Source organism: Chrysochloris asiatica, unplaced genomic scaffold, assembly GCF_000296735.1.
Source record: "Chrysochloris asiatica unplaced genomic scaffold, ChrAsi1.0 scaffold00044, whole genome shotgun sequence".
In the NCBI taxonomy this organism is placed as follows: domain Eukaryota; kingdom Metazoa; phylum Chordata; class Mammalia; order Afrosoricida; family Chrysochloridae; genus Chrysochloris; species Chrysochloris asiatica.
In genome coordinates, this window is record NW_006408562.1 from 8064825 (window position 1) to 8079265 (window position 14441).

The 14441-nt window shown below is 42.2% G+C and overlaps 1 protein-coding gene across 1 annotated transcript in view; it reads left to right on the forward strand.

Annotated features, from left to right (window-relative positions):
- TUBGCP5 (tubulin, gamma complex associated protein 5) overlaps window positions 1-14441 on the forward strand; it is a 94687-nt gene that overhangs the window by 3269 nt on the left and 76977 nt on the right. The window contains exons 2-3 of the mRNA XM_006861869.1: window positions 2679-2732; window positions 2839-2947. Coding sequence (XP_006861931.1) covers window positions 2679-2732; window positions 2839-2947 — 163 coding nt within the window. The remainder of the gene's footprint in view (window positions 1-2678; window positions 2733-2838; window positions 2948-14441) is intronic.

Below are 14441 nucleotides of genomic sequence, written 5' to 3' on the forward strand. Positions count from 1 at the left end.
TGCCATGTAGCTAGCTCTCTGTATATGGACATTTTGGACTCATCTGCCATGTAGCTAGCTTTCTGTATATGAACATATTGGACATGCCTGCCATGTAGCTACCTCTGTGTATATGCACATGTTGGACTCATCAGCCATGTAGCCAGCTCTCTCTGTATGAACGTTTTGGAAACATCTGCCTTGTAGCAAGTCCTCTATATGGTTGGTTCTGACTCATATTAACTACAGTAGGATGCAAAAAAAAAAAAATGTTGTAAAGTCTATTCCAACTCCTAGTACCTAACAGCACAGGGTAGGACTGCCCCACAGAGCTTCCATTGCTTTAATTTTATGGAAGCAGATTGCCACATTTTCTCCTGTGGAGCAGCTGGTGGGTTTGAACAGCTGACCTTTCAGTTAGCAGTCAATCACTTAACCACTGTGCCACCAGAGCTTCCTCACAGTATGATATAGAACCAGGGAATCCTAAACAGAGGGTCTGAAGATATCCTTCAAGTATTTGTGAATTTGAATGAGAAAAAGCAATTACCAACTAAAAAGTAGCATTTGCTACAGTTAGGAAGACAACACCACAGTCATCTTATTAACCTCTATGTGACTTTATCACCGGTAGATTTCATGTACTTTTTTCACATCATATAGTTGAGCTCTGGTAGCATAATGGTTATGAATCAGTCTGCTAATCTCACGGTCAGCAGTTCGAAACTACCAGCTGTTCCATGGGAGAAAGACGAGGCGTTCTGCTCCCATAAAGATTTACAGCCTCGGAAACCCTATTCAGGGTTCCTATGAGTCAGAACTGACTCCACGGCACATAACAACAACAACAACATCACACCCACTACTAGACCTTGATATTTGTGCATTAATAAAGAAGTATGTCTGTTACAGAGTCCTGGTGTGGTGCTATAGGATAAGCACTAGACTACTAACTGGAAGGTTGGCAATTCAAACTCGTCAACTAGTCCTCATGTATGGTTGTTTATGAGTCAGAACTGACTCGATGACACTTAACAACAACAATGCCTATTACTGTACCAAAAACTTTTTTAGTAGTTGGAGAGTGTATTTTAATATACAAGCATGCATTGCTTAATGTTTGCAATATGTTCTGTGAAATACTACATTACGTAATCTGGACTTTGTATAGACATCATATTTTGTAAGTAAGCTTGAAAAAGTTCATGAAACATTTCCATTCCCTTTTCATCCCATTTTCCTGTGAATGTTTAAAAGCCCCGATGTATATAATGCATATATGTATATATATTCAATATACATATGTCAAAGTAACTCCCTTGTAAGCTGCTCTGGCTGTCTGTTAGCTTCTAGAACCTTGGGGTTTGCAAACTTGGACCTGCTGTTGACTGCCTCCAGGCCCACAGTGCTCACCAGCCCCCGGGGAGCCTGGCAGCTCAGTGTCTCCTGGCAGGGTGGTTGAGCAGGGCATGCATCAGCAGCCCTGTGGAAGCAGCAACTAGCTCAGCTGTCGTGAGACTCTGGGACAAATTAAACACTGGCCCGGCCTCCTGACACCATTCCAAGCAAGCCCCTCTTCGCTGCCCCATGAGCTATATGCAGACAGAAGTTGCGACCACTATGTGGTGCATGCCTGTATCTGGTCTCCTTTCTCTTTTATTTTGTGCATTTAAAGACGTTCTGAAAATATCCTTGAGCTTCACCAGGTTTCACCGGCGCATAAAAACCACTGGGAACACCTGGCATAGAATGTGCCCTGCTGGAGGTAGGCCCAGGACACTGTGGGAAGACAGGACAGAGCTAAGAGATGGGATTGGAGAGGGTTAGGAAGCACTGTGTCCTCAGAGTGGGATGTTTGATTTCCTGAGACCCAGCAGTGGTTTGCCATACTGGCCATAGTGCTAACAGGAGGGGAGACGTGGACTCCTGAGTTTAGGCTGTGTGTCGGAGCAGATTACTCTGTAGGCAAGATAAGCACGGGCCTACTTGTGTTTAGTAATCTGTAGTGAACAAGTTCAAAGATGTGGTGAAAAACATGTGAAACCACTACCGATTAGTAAGAACATGTAAACCGTCTTTTCCTTGCTTCCTGGCTCCTCTGCCCCTGTTGGGGATTGAACATTTGAAAAGAGACATTGGTTCTGTACGCAGGTGTTGTGAACTTGGAAGAGAGACAGGTGCTAGTTTTACCTAGAAGTACAATCTTTGATGTGAAAAAATGAGAAGTTGTTCACTACACAAGTGCTTACCTTATTGGTAATGTATGGGCAGGCACAGAGGGCTGTTGTTGCTAAGTGTCTTCAAGTCAGTTCCAATTCATAGCAATCCTGTATACGGTTTTCAGGCCTTTAAATCTTTGCAAGAGGAGAAAACCTCATGTTTTTTCCTGAGGAGCAGTTGGTGGACTTGAGCCTCGTGGTTTGTAGTCCAATGCTTATCCAGAGGGCTAAGGAGCTTTGGTGATATAGTGGTTACGAGTCGGGCTGCTAATCTCAAGGTCAGCAATTCGAAACTAGCAGCTGTTCCATGGGAGAAAGATGAGGCTTTCTGCTCCCGTAACGATTTATAGCCTTGGAAACCCTGCACAGGGTCGCTATGAGTCGGAACCAACTTCACGGCACATCACCAAAAAACCATAATAGTCTGCTTAGTGATAGACGACAAAATTGTCATAAGAATTGTATTTTTAACTTTATTAGGTTTCATCGTTTCTTGGATGTCAACAGCCACCAGGTACAAAAGACCATTGAAAGGTAAGCCGTTTTACGTACCTGTATACCCACTTGTTCAGAAACATGTAAAGTCATCGTAGATCTTTTTAATGTCATTCTAACTATTGATTGATATTTTATATTTTAGAATTTATGAAAAGTTTGTCATTCATTCTGATCTCAACAAAGCTGCTAGTTGGAAGAGATTAACTGAGGAATTTCTAAATGCGTCACTTCCAAGCATAAAGGAACTAAAGGTACTTGTTCTGTTGTGAGGTTTCCGTTGTCTGTTTCACTGCTTTTACTCTCATTGTCTTCAGCTTGCTTGGGGTAACATGTGAACATTCATTCTATACTAATATTGCTCACTGGTTAGAACAGGATCTCCTGGAAATTGACTTAAATTTTGCCATCAAATCCAGTGTGCCTCTTGGTTGATGAATAAAAAGCATGTTCTTCTTTAAGCATCTTTTCAGCCCCAACCTGTTTGGGAAATAGAGATCAGAACCTATTACAAATGATAGCATGGTCCAGACCTTCAAAATGTCTAATTGCTTTTCAGCATTTGTGGATAGTAGCTTCCTACTCCTGTGGACTCCTGGCATGACCCTGTAGGATAAGCATTGGACCACAAGGTTGGTTTGAACCACACAGTCAGCAGTTCAAACTCACCAGCTGCTCCTTGGAAATTCTATACAGGGTTGAGTATGAGTTGGAACCAAATCGATGGCACTTAACAAAACACCACTACCTACTCTTATAATGCTTACTAGATTCCAGACACTGTTCTAAGCACTTTCATACTGAGACTGGAGTACTTTAAGTGTGATCATTGCATACAATTTACTGTAAAAAGGCTACAGAATTATGTCAGCAAAAAGAAAAGATGCACAGGGTAAAGGGCAGGAAAATACAGGCAGAAGCTTCCAGGTTTCTCTTCACAGTGGAACTGCAGAGGGATGTGCTTCTTTTCCCAACAACAGTGTGTGGCAAGCGTTGCCAAATCAGGAGGCTTACGTGAGCCTTCACATCCAGAGTTTCCATTGGGGGCCAGACACATACATGGGCAGCACTTGCATCACTGACCTTTGCTAATTAGTTTCTAGTCCCCAAGAGGCCAAACTGACCAGGGCCTAAGACTTCCCAAAAAAGTGTTCATCATAAATGTCATTGTTCGTGTTAGCTATCTGCTGAAGCTAGGACAGCAGGGTCCAAAGTCTCCAACATACAAAAACACACATCAGGTAGAAAATTCCAAGGGTCTGAGAGTATGTTCCAAGAGCAGGTCAAGGGCCGATCTTAAAGACTTTTAGAATATTTAGGGTTTAGACATCCCAAGCCTACTGAGTTCACTATACACGTAAATTATTTAATTCTGTGAGAAATAGGCTTTCACTATGGAAAATTGGTATCTACTGTTGTTGTTTGTGCTATTACCAGGAGCTTTTAAGCAGGGTGTTAGTCCATATTTAAGTATTTGACTTTTTTCCCTTGATTTTATTATTGGTTATTTCTAATTTTATAGCTTTGTGATCTGAGAAGATGCTTTATAGTATTTTGATACTTTTAAATGTATTGAGGTTTGCTTTGTGACCTGACATACAGTCTTTTCTAGAAAAAGGGTCCCTGTGCACTAGCAAAGAATGCACGTTGTACTGTTGGTGGGTGGAGTGTTCTGTATTTGGCTATGAGATCAAGTTGGTTGATTGTGTTGTTAAGTTCTTTTGTGTCTTTATTGAGTTTCCTTCTAGTTGTTCTGTCCTTCATCAAAACTGGCGGATTAAAATCTCCTACTATTGTAGAGTTACCAATTTCTGTCTTCAATTTTATCAGTTTGTTTTAAACTTCTTAATGTGAATTGAGTGAAGGCTTACAGACAGGAGCATCAGTTTTACATTCAACAAATCATAAACTTTGTTTCATCTCAATGACTGCAATCCCCTCCCTGCAACAACAGTTGTCCTGCTTCTTCCCTGTGGTTCCCCATTACAAATATCCTCTTTCACACTCTTAGATATTTGTGGGACATCTTTCTTCCTCCCATACCCATTCTGCCTGTGTGTCTGTCCATGTATCTACATGCAGAACATTGTTGTTCTAATATATAATAAGTATATACACACACACATATATATATGTATGTATAGATCGATATCGATATAGATACAGATATATATATATATATAAATAGTGATATATATATATCACTATTTACCTCCATTTTCCTTACCCCTTTTTAGCCCTGTGTCTTCACTTGTCTTCATCATTCTTCTACCAACCTCCTTTTTCTTGTATATTACCCACGCTGTCCTTGAGTTAACATATGTCTACCCTCTTCTTGTTGTTGTCCTCTATTGTTGTTAAGTGTTGTCAAGTGGGTTCCGACCCATAGTGAACCTGAATAGGGTTTCAAAGGAGCAGCTGGTGAGCTTGAACCACCAACCTTGCAGTTCAAACGGCTTTGCAATCTGGCGCATTAGCCCACAGCGCCTGGACATTAGCCACCAGGATTCCTGTTGTCCTCTAGCCAGTGAATTATTCTCCCTTCCCTCCCATCCCTGGTAACCATCAAAGAATATTTCTTTTAGTATGAAAACCTTTCCTTGAGTTTTAAAAATAGTGGTCATAGACAATAGTTGTCTCCATGTGATTGACCCACCTCACTCAGCACAATGTCCTCCTGGCTCCTCCGTGTTAGGAGGCACTACTCAGATTTGTCACAATTCTTCAGTGTTGCACAGCATTCCATTATGTGTGTACCAAAGTTTGTCCATCCACTCTTCCACTGACGGGCACCCAGGCTGTCTCCTCTTCTGCCATTGATAATAGTGCTGCAATGAACTTTGGTGTGCATATATCTATTCGTGTCCTGGCTCGCATTTCTTGTGGATACATACCAAGTAGAGAGATTGCTGGGTCCTACAGTATTTCTGTTTCAAACTGTCTGAAGAAGCACCATGCCGTTCTCCACAGTGGTCGAACCATTATACAGTCACGCTAGCAATGCCTGAGGGTCCAGTTTTGCCACACCCCTACCAGCATTTGCTGTTCTCTGCCTTGTTGAGCTTTACTATTAATGCTGGTGTGAGATGACATCTCATTGGTGCCTTCATTTGCATCTCTCTAATGGTCATGAACACTTTCTCATGTACTCATTGGCCGCCAAATGTCCTCCCAGTGAAGTGTCTACACATGTCCTGTACTCGTCCTTCAACTGCATAGTTTGCCTTTTTCTTGTAGAGGTATTGTACTTTTCTTTAAATTTTAGAGATTAGTCGCTTGTCTGATAAGTCGTTACAAAAATATTTTTCCTGGTCTGTTGGCTCTCTTTTTAACTTTGGCAGAATCTTTTGATGCACCTAAGTGTCTAATTTTTAGGCAGTCCTAGTGATCTATTTTGTCTTCTGTAGTTTTTTAGTAATATTGGATAGTGTATTTATGCCATGTATCAGAGCCCCTAAACTTGCCCCTATTTTCTTATTGATGATCTTTGTAGTTCTTGGTTTTACATTTAGGTTTTAATCCATGTTGAGTTCGGTTTTGTATATGGTACGAGACATGGGTCTTGCTTCATTCTTCAGCAGACAGATTTCCAGTTTTGCCAGCATCATTTATTGAAGAGACTATCTCTTCCTCATTTAATGTATGGTGGCCCTTTATCAAAGCTGACTGTCTGTATTTGGATATACTTCCGGGCTCTCCACTCTGTTCCACTGATCCAATACATCCTTTGTTGATCCAGTGCCAGGATATTTTGACCACTATGGCAGGGCAGTACATTTTGAGGTCAGGGTGTGAGAGGCCTCCAACTTTGTTCTTCTTTTTAAGCAGTTCATTGCTTATCCAAGGTTTCCCTTCCCTCCATGTAAAGCTAGTGATCATTTTTTCCATTGGTATCCGGACTGGGACTGCATGATATCTATTGATTGTTTTTGGTAGTGTTGACACCTTCATAGTGTTAAGACTTGCTGTATGTGAGCTTGGTATATTCCTCTACTTTTGTAAGTCTCTTGGTTTCTTGCAGCAGTGTTCTGTAGTTTTCTTTGATAGGTCTTTTACCTCTCTGGATAGATCCATTCCCAAGCATCTCACCTGGGTGGTTGTTGTAAATGGCACTGCTTTCCTAATTTCCTTTTCAGAGCTGCTTTATTTGCATGTAAGAATCCAACTGATTCCTGTCTATTGATCCTGTACCCTGTCACCTTGCCAAATCTTTCAATGAGTTCCAATAATTTTCTTGCTGAGTCATTAGGACTTTCTGTGTTTAGGATCATATCATATGCAAATAGAGTTTCACTTCTTCCCTGCCCATTTGGATGCCTTTAAGTTCCTCTTTTTGCCTTAGAGCTCTGGTCAAGACCTCCAACATAACACTGAATAGGAGTGGTGATGAAAGGCATCCTTAGCTGGCTCTGGCCCACAAAGGGAATGCTCTCAGTTTCTCTCCATTGAGGATAATGTTGGCTGTTGGATTTTTTTTATATGCTCTAAATTATGTTAAGAAATTTCCCTTCAATTCCTACTTTGTTGAGTGTTTTTATCAGGAATAGTTGTTGGACTTGTTCAAATGCCTTTTCTGCATCAATCGACATGATCATGTGGTTCTTTTCCCTTGTTTTATGCAAAATGATAGATTACCCTGATTGTTTTTATAATATCGGACCATATTTGCATCACTGGAGTGAATCCCACTTGGTCATCATATATTAGAAAATTAGTATCTTAAAGAAGAGAGGGAAAGTAATATAAAGGTATTTCTGGGAGATTGGGAGGAGGAAAGTACTATAAAGGTATTTCTGAAAGAGTGGGAGAATTACAGTGCTCTGAATTCACACCCTTGTTGCTGTTGGTGCCGTTGGGTTGGTTCCATAACAGAATGAATGGAAGCTGTATCATCTGCATCATCATTGATATGTTTTGACTGTGATTTTAATCCATTGTATTGGGGGTTTCTCTCACTTTTTCTGATGGTACTTTATGAAATGCGATGTTCTTTTCCAGTAATTGGGTTTTCATGATGGAAAGTCCAAAGAAGTGAGCTGGAGTCTAGCCATCCTTACTAATTTGTTTGTTCTTCTGGAAATCCATGGTGTAGTCTATTCTTCACTAACATAATTCAGATGCATCCATTTTTCTCCTATCTTCCTTTTTCATGGTCCATATGAGGTGATTGAAAAGGCCAGGGCTAGGTTCAAGCGCATGGTGGTCTTAAATGTGACATCTTTGCTTTTTAAGACAAATGGCTTTCACAGCACATTTGTTCAGTGCACTGTGTTGTTTGGTTTCTTGACTGCTGCTACATAGACTTTGATTGTTGATCCAGGTAGAATAAAATGTTACAAACTTCAATTTTTTTCTTTAAATTTTTTTTAAGTTGCTGATGAGAGTGTACACAGCAGCACATACACCAGTCAACAACTTCTGCGTGTATGTCTTAGTGACACTGAGTATATTCTTCCACTTGTGCAATCATTCATCCCTCCTTTCTTAGTTGTTCTCCCATATTGGCTAACTGCCCCTCAAGTTCCTGTCTCATCTTCTGAGGTGCTGTTGGGGATTTGCTCCCCTATAGATAGTTCTTTAAAGAGCATAATGCTCAAGTGTCTTAGGTATCTAGTACAGTGAGAGCAGAAATGGACCCCTCACAGATTCAGAGGCTGGAAGTGCAGACTCAGGGCACCAGCTCTAGGGTAAGACTTTCTGTCCGTTGGCTGTGGTGGGAAAGGTCCTTGTTTCCTTTCAACATCTTGAACCCAGTGTTCCTTGGACAGCTCCATGTGTCCTAGCATCAGTCTATTCCTAGGTCTAGGAGGTTTCAAAGGACTTGGCCCACTCGCTCCTTTTCTTTCTTGGTGATAGCAGGGCCCTCAGTCTGCTCCTTTACACCTCTCCTTGTGTCTCGTGTAAGATACAAGGTGTCCAGACCAGTCTAGGACAGCTTCTCTTCCATCAGATCAGGACTGTGGCTCTGATTAAAGGTGTTGAGTCCCATCCTAATCCCCTTACAGTTGCTTAGCTGATTACCTGGGGGGTGATTGTGTTCTTTTATAACTGCCTGTAATCCTGCCTTGGGGAGCACGGTAGCTTTGTAAGATAAACACTAGACTGTAAAACACGCGGTCTCTGGTTCCAGCCTGACAGCCACCCTGCAGACAAAAGATGAGGCTTCTGCTCCCTTAAAAGTCTATAGCCTTGGAAACCCTATACAGGATCGCTATGAGTTGGAACTGATTTGATGCCTCTTAAAAACACCAACAGCAGTTCTGCCTCATGAACACCATAGAGGTCAGGATGTACAACACATAGCATAGTTCATGGTGCTGAGAATCATGACCCAGCCATGTTGACACATGTTTTGCTGTTGTTGTTAAGTGCTGCCCAGTCAGTTCCATCTCATAGCAACCCTATGTAAGGTTTCTGAGGAACGGCTGGTGGGTTTGAACTGCTGACCTTGTGGTTCGCAGTTCAGTGCTGATCCTATAGCGCCACACCTACAGAAACCCTGACATGTACTTTAGCGAGACGTGTCATTCAATCCATGGCATCAAGGCAGACTGTTACTAGTGAAGCTAAACTGTTGTTCGATTTTAAGATGATATTGGGGACTATTTTTAGTTTAAGGTTTGAAGATTATCTTGGCAATAATTTTAGGAGTTCATCCATCCTTCTTGGCCCCATGAAGAGCTTGAAATCCTTTTCCGCGTTTCACCTTTGGATCAGATGATTCTGTAGAGTCTTTGATCAAAATGGTTAGTAATGGTGGTTGGGCATCATTGTTCTGGATTCAGGGAAAACGAGACACTTGTTCCTGGAGGGAGTTACCCCCATATTCTATATCCTCTTCCTGGTTCTCCTTCTGCCTTCGTTTTTCCAGGTGAATAGACACCAGTCATTATGCCTTGCAAGCTTTTAAGACCCCAGGCACTATGCAACGCAGTAGAACACAGAACAGAAATACTAAACATGTTGACTAGGCCAATTAAATGGGATGTCTCATGAAACCATGGCCCTAAATCTTCAAACCAGGAACCAAATCCTAGGAAGTGTTTGGTTGTACATAAGCAGCCTTAGCGTCTATTCTGTTGTTGTTGTTATAAATATATATGTCGCACAACTTTTGACCACAATTAATTGGCTGAGTGTCCATAACCTCAGTCGATGCACCGTATCTAGTCACTGTTGATCCTCTTTGCTCATGTCTTATGCTCCTAGTAACAGCTTCAGTCTCTTCTCCATGTATGATGATAGTGTTTACTGTTCCCATTTTAAGGACTTTTGTTTTCTTTACCTTCAAGTGTAATCCATGCTCCTAGCTGTAGTCTTTGACTTTCATCAGTAACTCTTCAAGTTGTCCTCATTTTTGGCAAGCAAGGTTGTGTCATCCGCATATTGCAGGTTCATACTGAGTCTCCTCGGGAAGAGAAGCACATCTTTTCCATCTCCTGTTGTTACAAGGACCATTTGAGAAGAGAGAGGGGAGACTCTTTGGGTAAATTGCAGAATTTAATAGTTTAAGTCCCATAACACTATAATATGCATACTAAAAATAATGACCAGGCATTGTTCATGCCACAAAGACCCTGTTTAGCAGGATTCTGTTATCTTACCCATTTCAGCAAGGCGAATAACTTAATCTCAGTTATATTTCTACCATTTAAAATATCTATGGAAAGGAATCTTGGTAGCATAGTTGTTATGTGTTGGGCTGCTAACCAAAAGGTCAAGAGTTTGAATCTACTAGTCACTCCACAGGAGAAAGATGAGGCTTTCTACTCCTGTAAAGATGTGTAGCCTCAGAAGCCCTATACGGGGCCACTGTGAGTCGGAACCGACTGGGTGGCATACCACGACCATCACAATGGATTCCTGATACGGTGCTGTAGGATAATCACCAGACTGCAAACCTCAAGGTCAGCAGTTTAAACCCACCAACTGCTACTTGGAAACTCTGTTACTGTTGTTGTTAAGTGCTGTTGAGTTGGTTCTGACTCATAGCAACCCTGTATGGGGTTTCCAAGGAGTGGCTGGTGAGTTTGAACTGCCGCCCTCTGTACATGGTCACTATGAGTCAGAACGAACTTGATGACGTATAACACCAACATGGTGAAATGAGTTCTTTATGTGGCCTTTTGCCTTGGTGCTTTGGAAAAAAGCTTGAGAGATGCACACACACCCTCCACACACACATACCCCAAGCCTTGAAGTACTACCTTGCCCCATAGTTTTGATTCCAAAGGATTTGTTCCTTGTGTCCAGGTGGTTGACATTTCCTTGGGTGAACTGTAAACAACTTGATAATTTGATGCTTTTTGTGTAGCCCTGGGCTGCAGTCTGCCCGATGATTGGTCAGTTTTACACACCTTACAGTTATTGATCAGTTTACTTTGTAAATTTAGTAATTGAGATCTACCAAAAGGGTTGGTCAGTTCCTGATCACGCTGGGAAGGCCATGCCTTGAAATTATAACAAGTTTGCTTATATAAACAGCCAATCTGACAAGTTTTAGAGTGGCAAGACACAGAAAAGAGGTGAGGGACCTCCTCAAAGACCTCTAACGAGGTCAAGGGCATGAAATCTAAAGATAGTGAGAGGACTGGACGAGAAGAGGCCATGCAGCAGCTAGCAGCAACAGGCCTAGATGGACAGGAGAACAGCTAAGAGAACTGAGCTAACTGCTCCTTTCTCTGGTTGTCAGCTGGTCAGTGAAGGAAGTGAAACAGTGAAGGAAGAGGCTGACGACAGGGAGGCAGGAGGCCCAGTAAGCTGTGGCGGAGTAAATGCAGGGCTGAGAGAAAACCTGTCCACATGAGGTTGAGAGGTTGCTACATGTCTCAGAGGTTGCACGTACAGACAAGATTCCATTCCTGAGTGGAACAAAAGAGATCTATCCTGAGGGGTATCCAGGCCTGAGAGCTGAGAGGGGGCATGTAGAGCGAAGAGGCCAACACAGCAGAGAGAAAGGCTGAAGAAGAGAGGGGTGTGCTCTCCATTTAGGGGGAGCCTTTCAGTCTGCCTGTATACTTCCTGATCCTGACCCCACAGTTGTGTCCTGTTGTTCCTGATCCCAAGTTATTGTCGTTGCTGTTAGGTACCGTGGAGTCGATCCAACTCAGAGACTTCCTGTGCAAACTGCCTTGCGCTGCGCCACCCTCTGTCAGTTCATCTCACTGAGGGCCTTACTCTTTGTCATCGACCCTCTACTTTACCAATCATGATGTCCTACTCCAGGTTCTAAGCCGTTCCGATGATATGCCCAAAATATGAGAGCCAAAGTCTCACCATCCTCGCTTTTAAGAACTTGTTTGGTCTTTAAGCAGTTCATAGTCATTTCAATTTTTATCATCAGGACCAGAATTCAAAACATCAATTCTTAGTTCTTCTCCAGTCTCTGTTATTTCATTACCCAGCTTTCACATGCATTTGAGGAGATTGAAAATATCATGACTTTTGTCAGGTGAACCTTAGTCCTCAGACTGACATCTCTGCTCTTTAACACTTTCAAGAGGTCTTTTTCACCAAATTTGCCCAATGCTATAGGAGGCCATAATAGTGAAACTTTGTGTCTCTTACTTCGGACATTATGTCAGGAGGGACCAGTTACTGGAGAAGGATATCATGTTTGGTAAGGTGGAGGGTCAGAGAAAAAGAGGAAGACCCCCAGCAAGATGGATTGGCAAAGTGGCAGCAACCGTGGACTCAAACATGGCAACAATTGTGAGGTTGGCCCAGGATCGGGCAGTGTTTTGTTCTGTTGTACATAGGGTTGCTATGAGTCGGTACCGACTCAATGGCACCTAACAACAACAACAAAGATTTAAAGTCTTGGAAACCATGTACAGGGTCGCTATGAGTCAGAACCAACTCCACGACACATAACCATCACCACTGTTATACTGGTTGTTGTTTCTGGCTTCTCCTCTAACTTGTGAATTTCACTAGTGTGGGACACTTCTCTGCTTCGTTCTTGGGCACCTGACACATAGTTATACATCCAGTAAATCTTTGTTGAAGAAGTAAATCTTGTAATCCTTTATATGTTGCTTTCTCCCTGTCCTCAACTCCTGCCCCACTTATACAGAATTGGCCACACTTTTTCCCTTACTGGGCATCTTGCAAGGGTGAATCAAAAATTATCTGCACTCTGGCTGTAGAATTTCAAGCTGATGGTGACTTTTTAAACTTTTCTTCGTTGGCGACTGATGATGTTTTCATTCCATATTCTGCCATTTACACTCAGGAAACCGACCAAGAATAAGTTCAAAGTCAACCATCAGTTGGAAAATTGACACTTTACAGTATTCTGGGTTTCTCAAGGGCCAGTATTGGACCACTATCAGGGAAAAGGTTCAACAGTGAACAGCGCTCATTACAGTGACATGCTCACTGACGAGCTGAAGCCTAAACTTCTAATGCAATGCAGAGGATTGCTATCCAAGGACACTGTGATCTTGCATGACAATGCACATCTCTGCCTACGCTCTTGACACTCTGCAAAAACTTCGTTATGAGGTGCTAAATCATCCTCCCTATAGTCCTGATCTTGCTCCATTGGACTTTCACCTCTTTGGTCCCCAGAAAGCAGCCCTTTGAGGATAAAGATTCACTTCTGATGAAGAAGTGAAGACAGCAGTACATTCGTGCTCTCAGCTCAGCCTAAGACATTTTTTAGTAAGGGAGGAGAGACGTCATGCTAGTTCTGACTCCTAGCAACCTTGTATCGTTGTACATTTTCACTGCCAGTATTTAAGTGCCCGCTTCTCCACATCCTCACCCAAATTAGAGCAACCCTGGAATCCCTGGGTAGAGCAAACAGTTTGACTACTCACCCAAAGATTCCGAGGTGCCTCAGAAGTTATGCCTGGCGATCTTTTTTTTTTTTTTTTTTAATGTTTTTAATGTGAATTATGTGATAGTTTACATGGAAGAACATTAGTTTTACATTCATCCTATTCTATATTGTTTCATTGCCATGGTTTCAATCCCCTCCATGCATCATCAACCAACCAAAGGGTATACCCTGCAAGCCTGCCCCCAGGTCATCACCACACAACCCCTCTCCTTCTCTGGGTTTAAAGTCCCCATCTGCTCCATTTCTCCACGTCATCTTCTCTACCTCCATCTCTGGCGTCGCTGTTTCTCTGGTAGGGTCCCACTCTCCGCTCTTCTCCCTTGATGGTCCCAGGGACCTCCGCTCCTAGACTGAAAAGTTAATCACTCCCCTCCTTGCTACAAAATGTCTACGTTTACATTTCCAACCCGGACAATCAGTTCTGGTAACAATTATTCACTATTGTATCACAAGAGACCTATCTACATTTCCTTTCATCGCCCATGCCTGGCAATTTTGAAAGCCCTAGGGAGCAGTTTAACTCTGCATACATGTTTTGGAATGGAGTCCTCAGGAGTTAGAATGAACTAGACATCAACAACAAAGAGGATGTGTAAGATTCCTGGGTAGTGCGATTTGTGCTTAATAACGAGCCTAAAGGTTGGAAATTGAAAGCCACTTAGCAGCACCATGGAAGAATGACTTGACACTCTGCGTCCACAAAGATTACAGAAACTCAATGGGCAGCTTTACTCTGCAATATGTGGGCTCACCGTTGATTGAAATCAAATTAAATCAGTGGCAACAAGTTTGGTATTTTACTGATTTTTTTTTCAACTCTCTGGCTTGCCTTTTCTTTATTTTAAGTTTTTATTGTGAGCTGAGTGATAGTTTACATAGGAGAACATTGGTTTTACACTCAT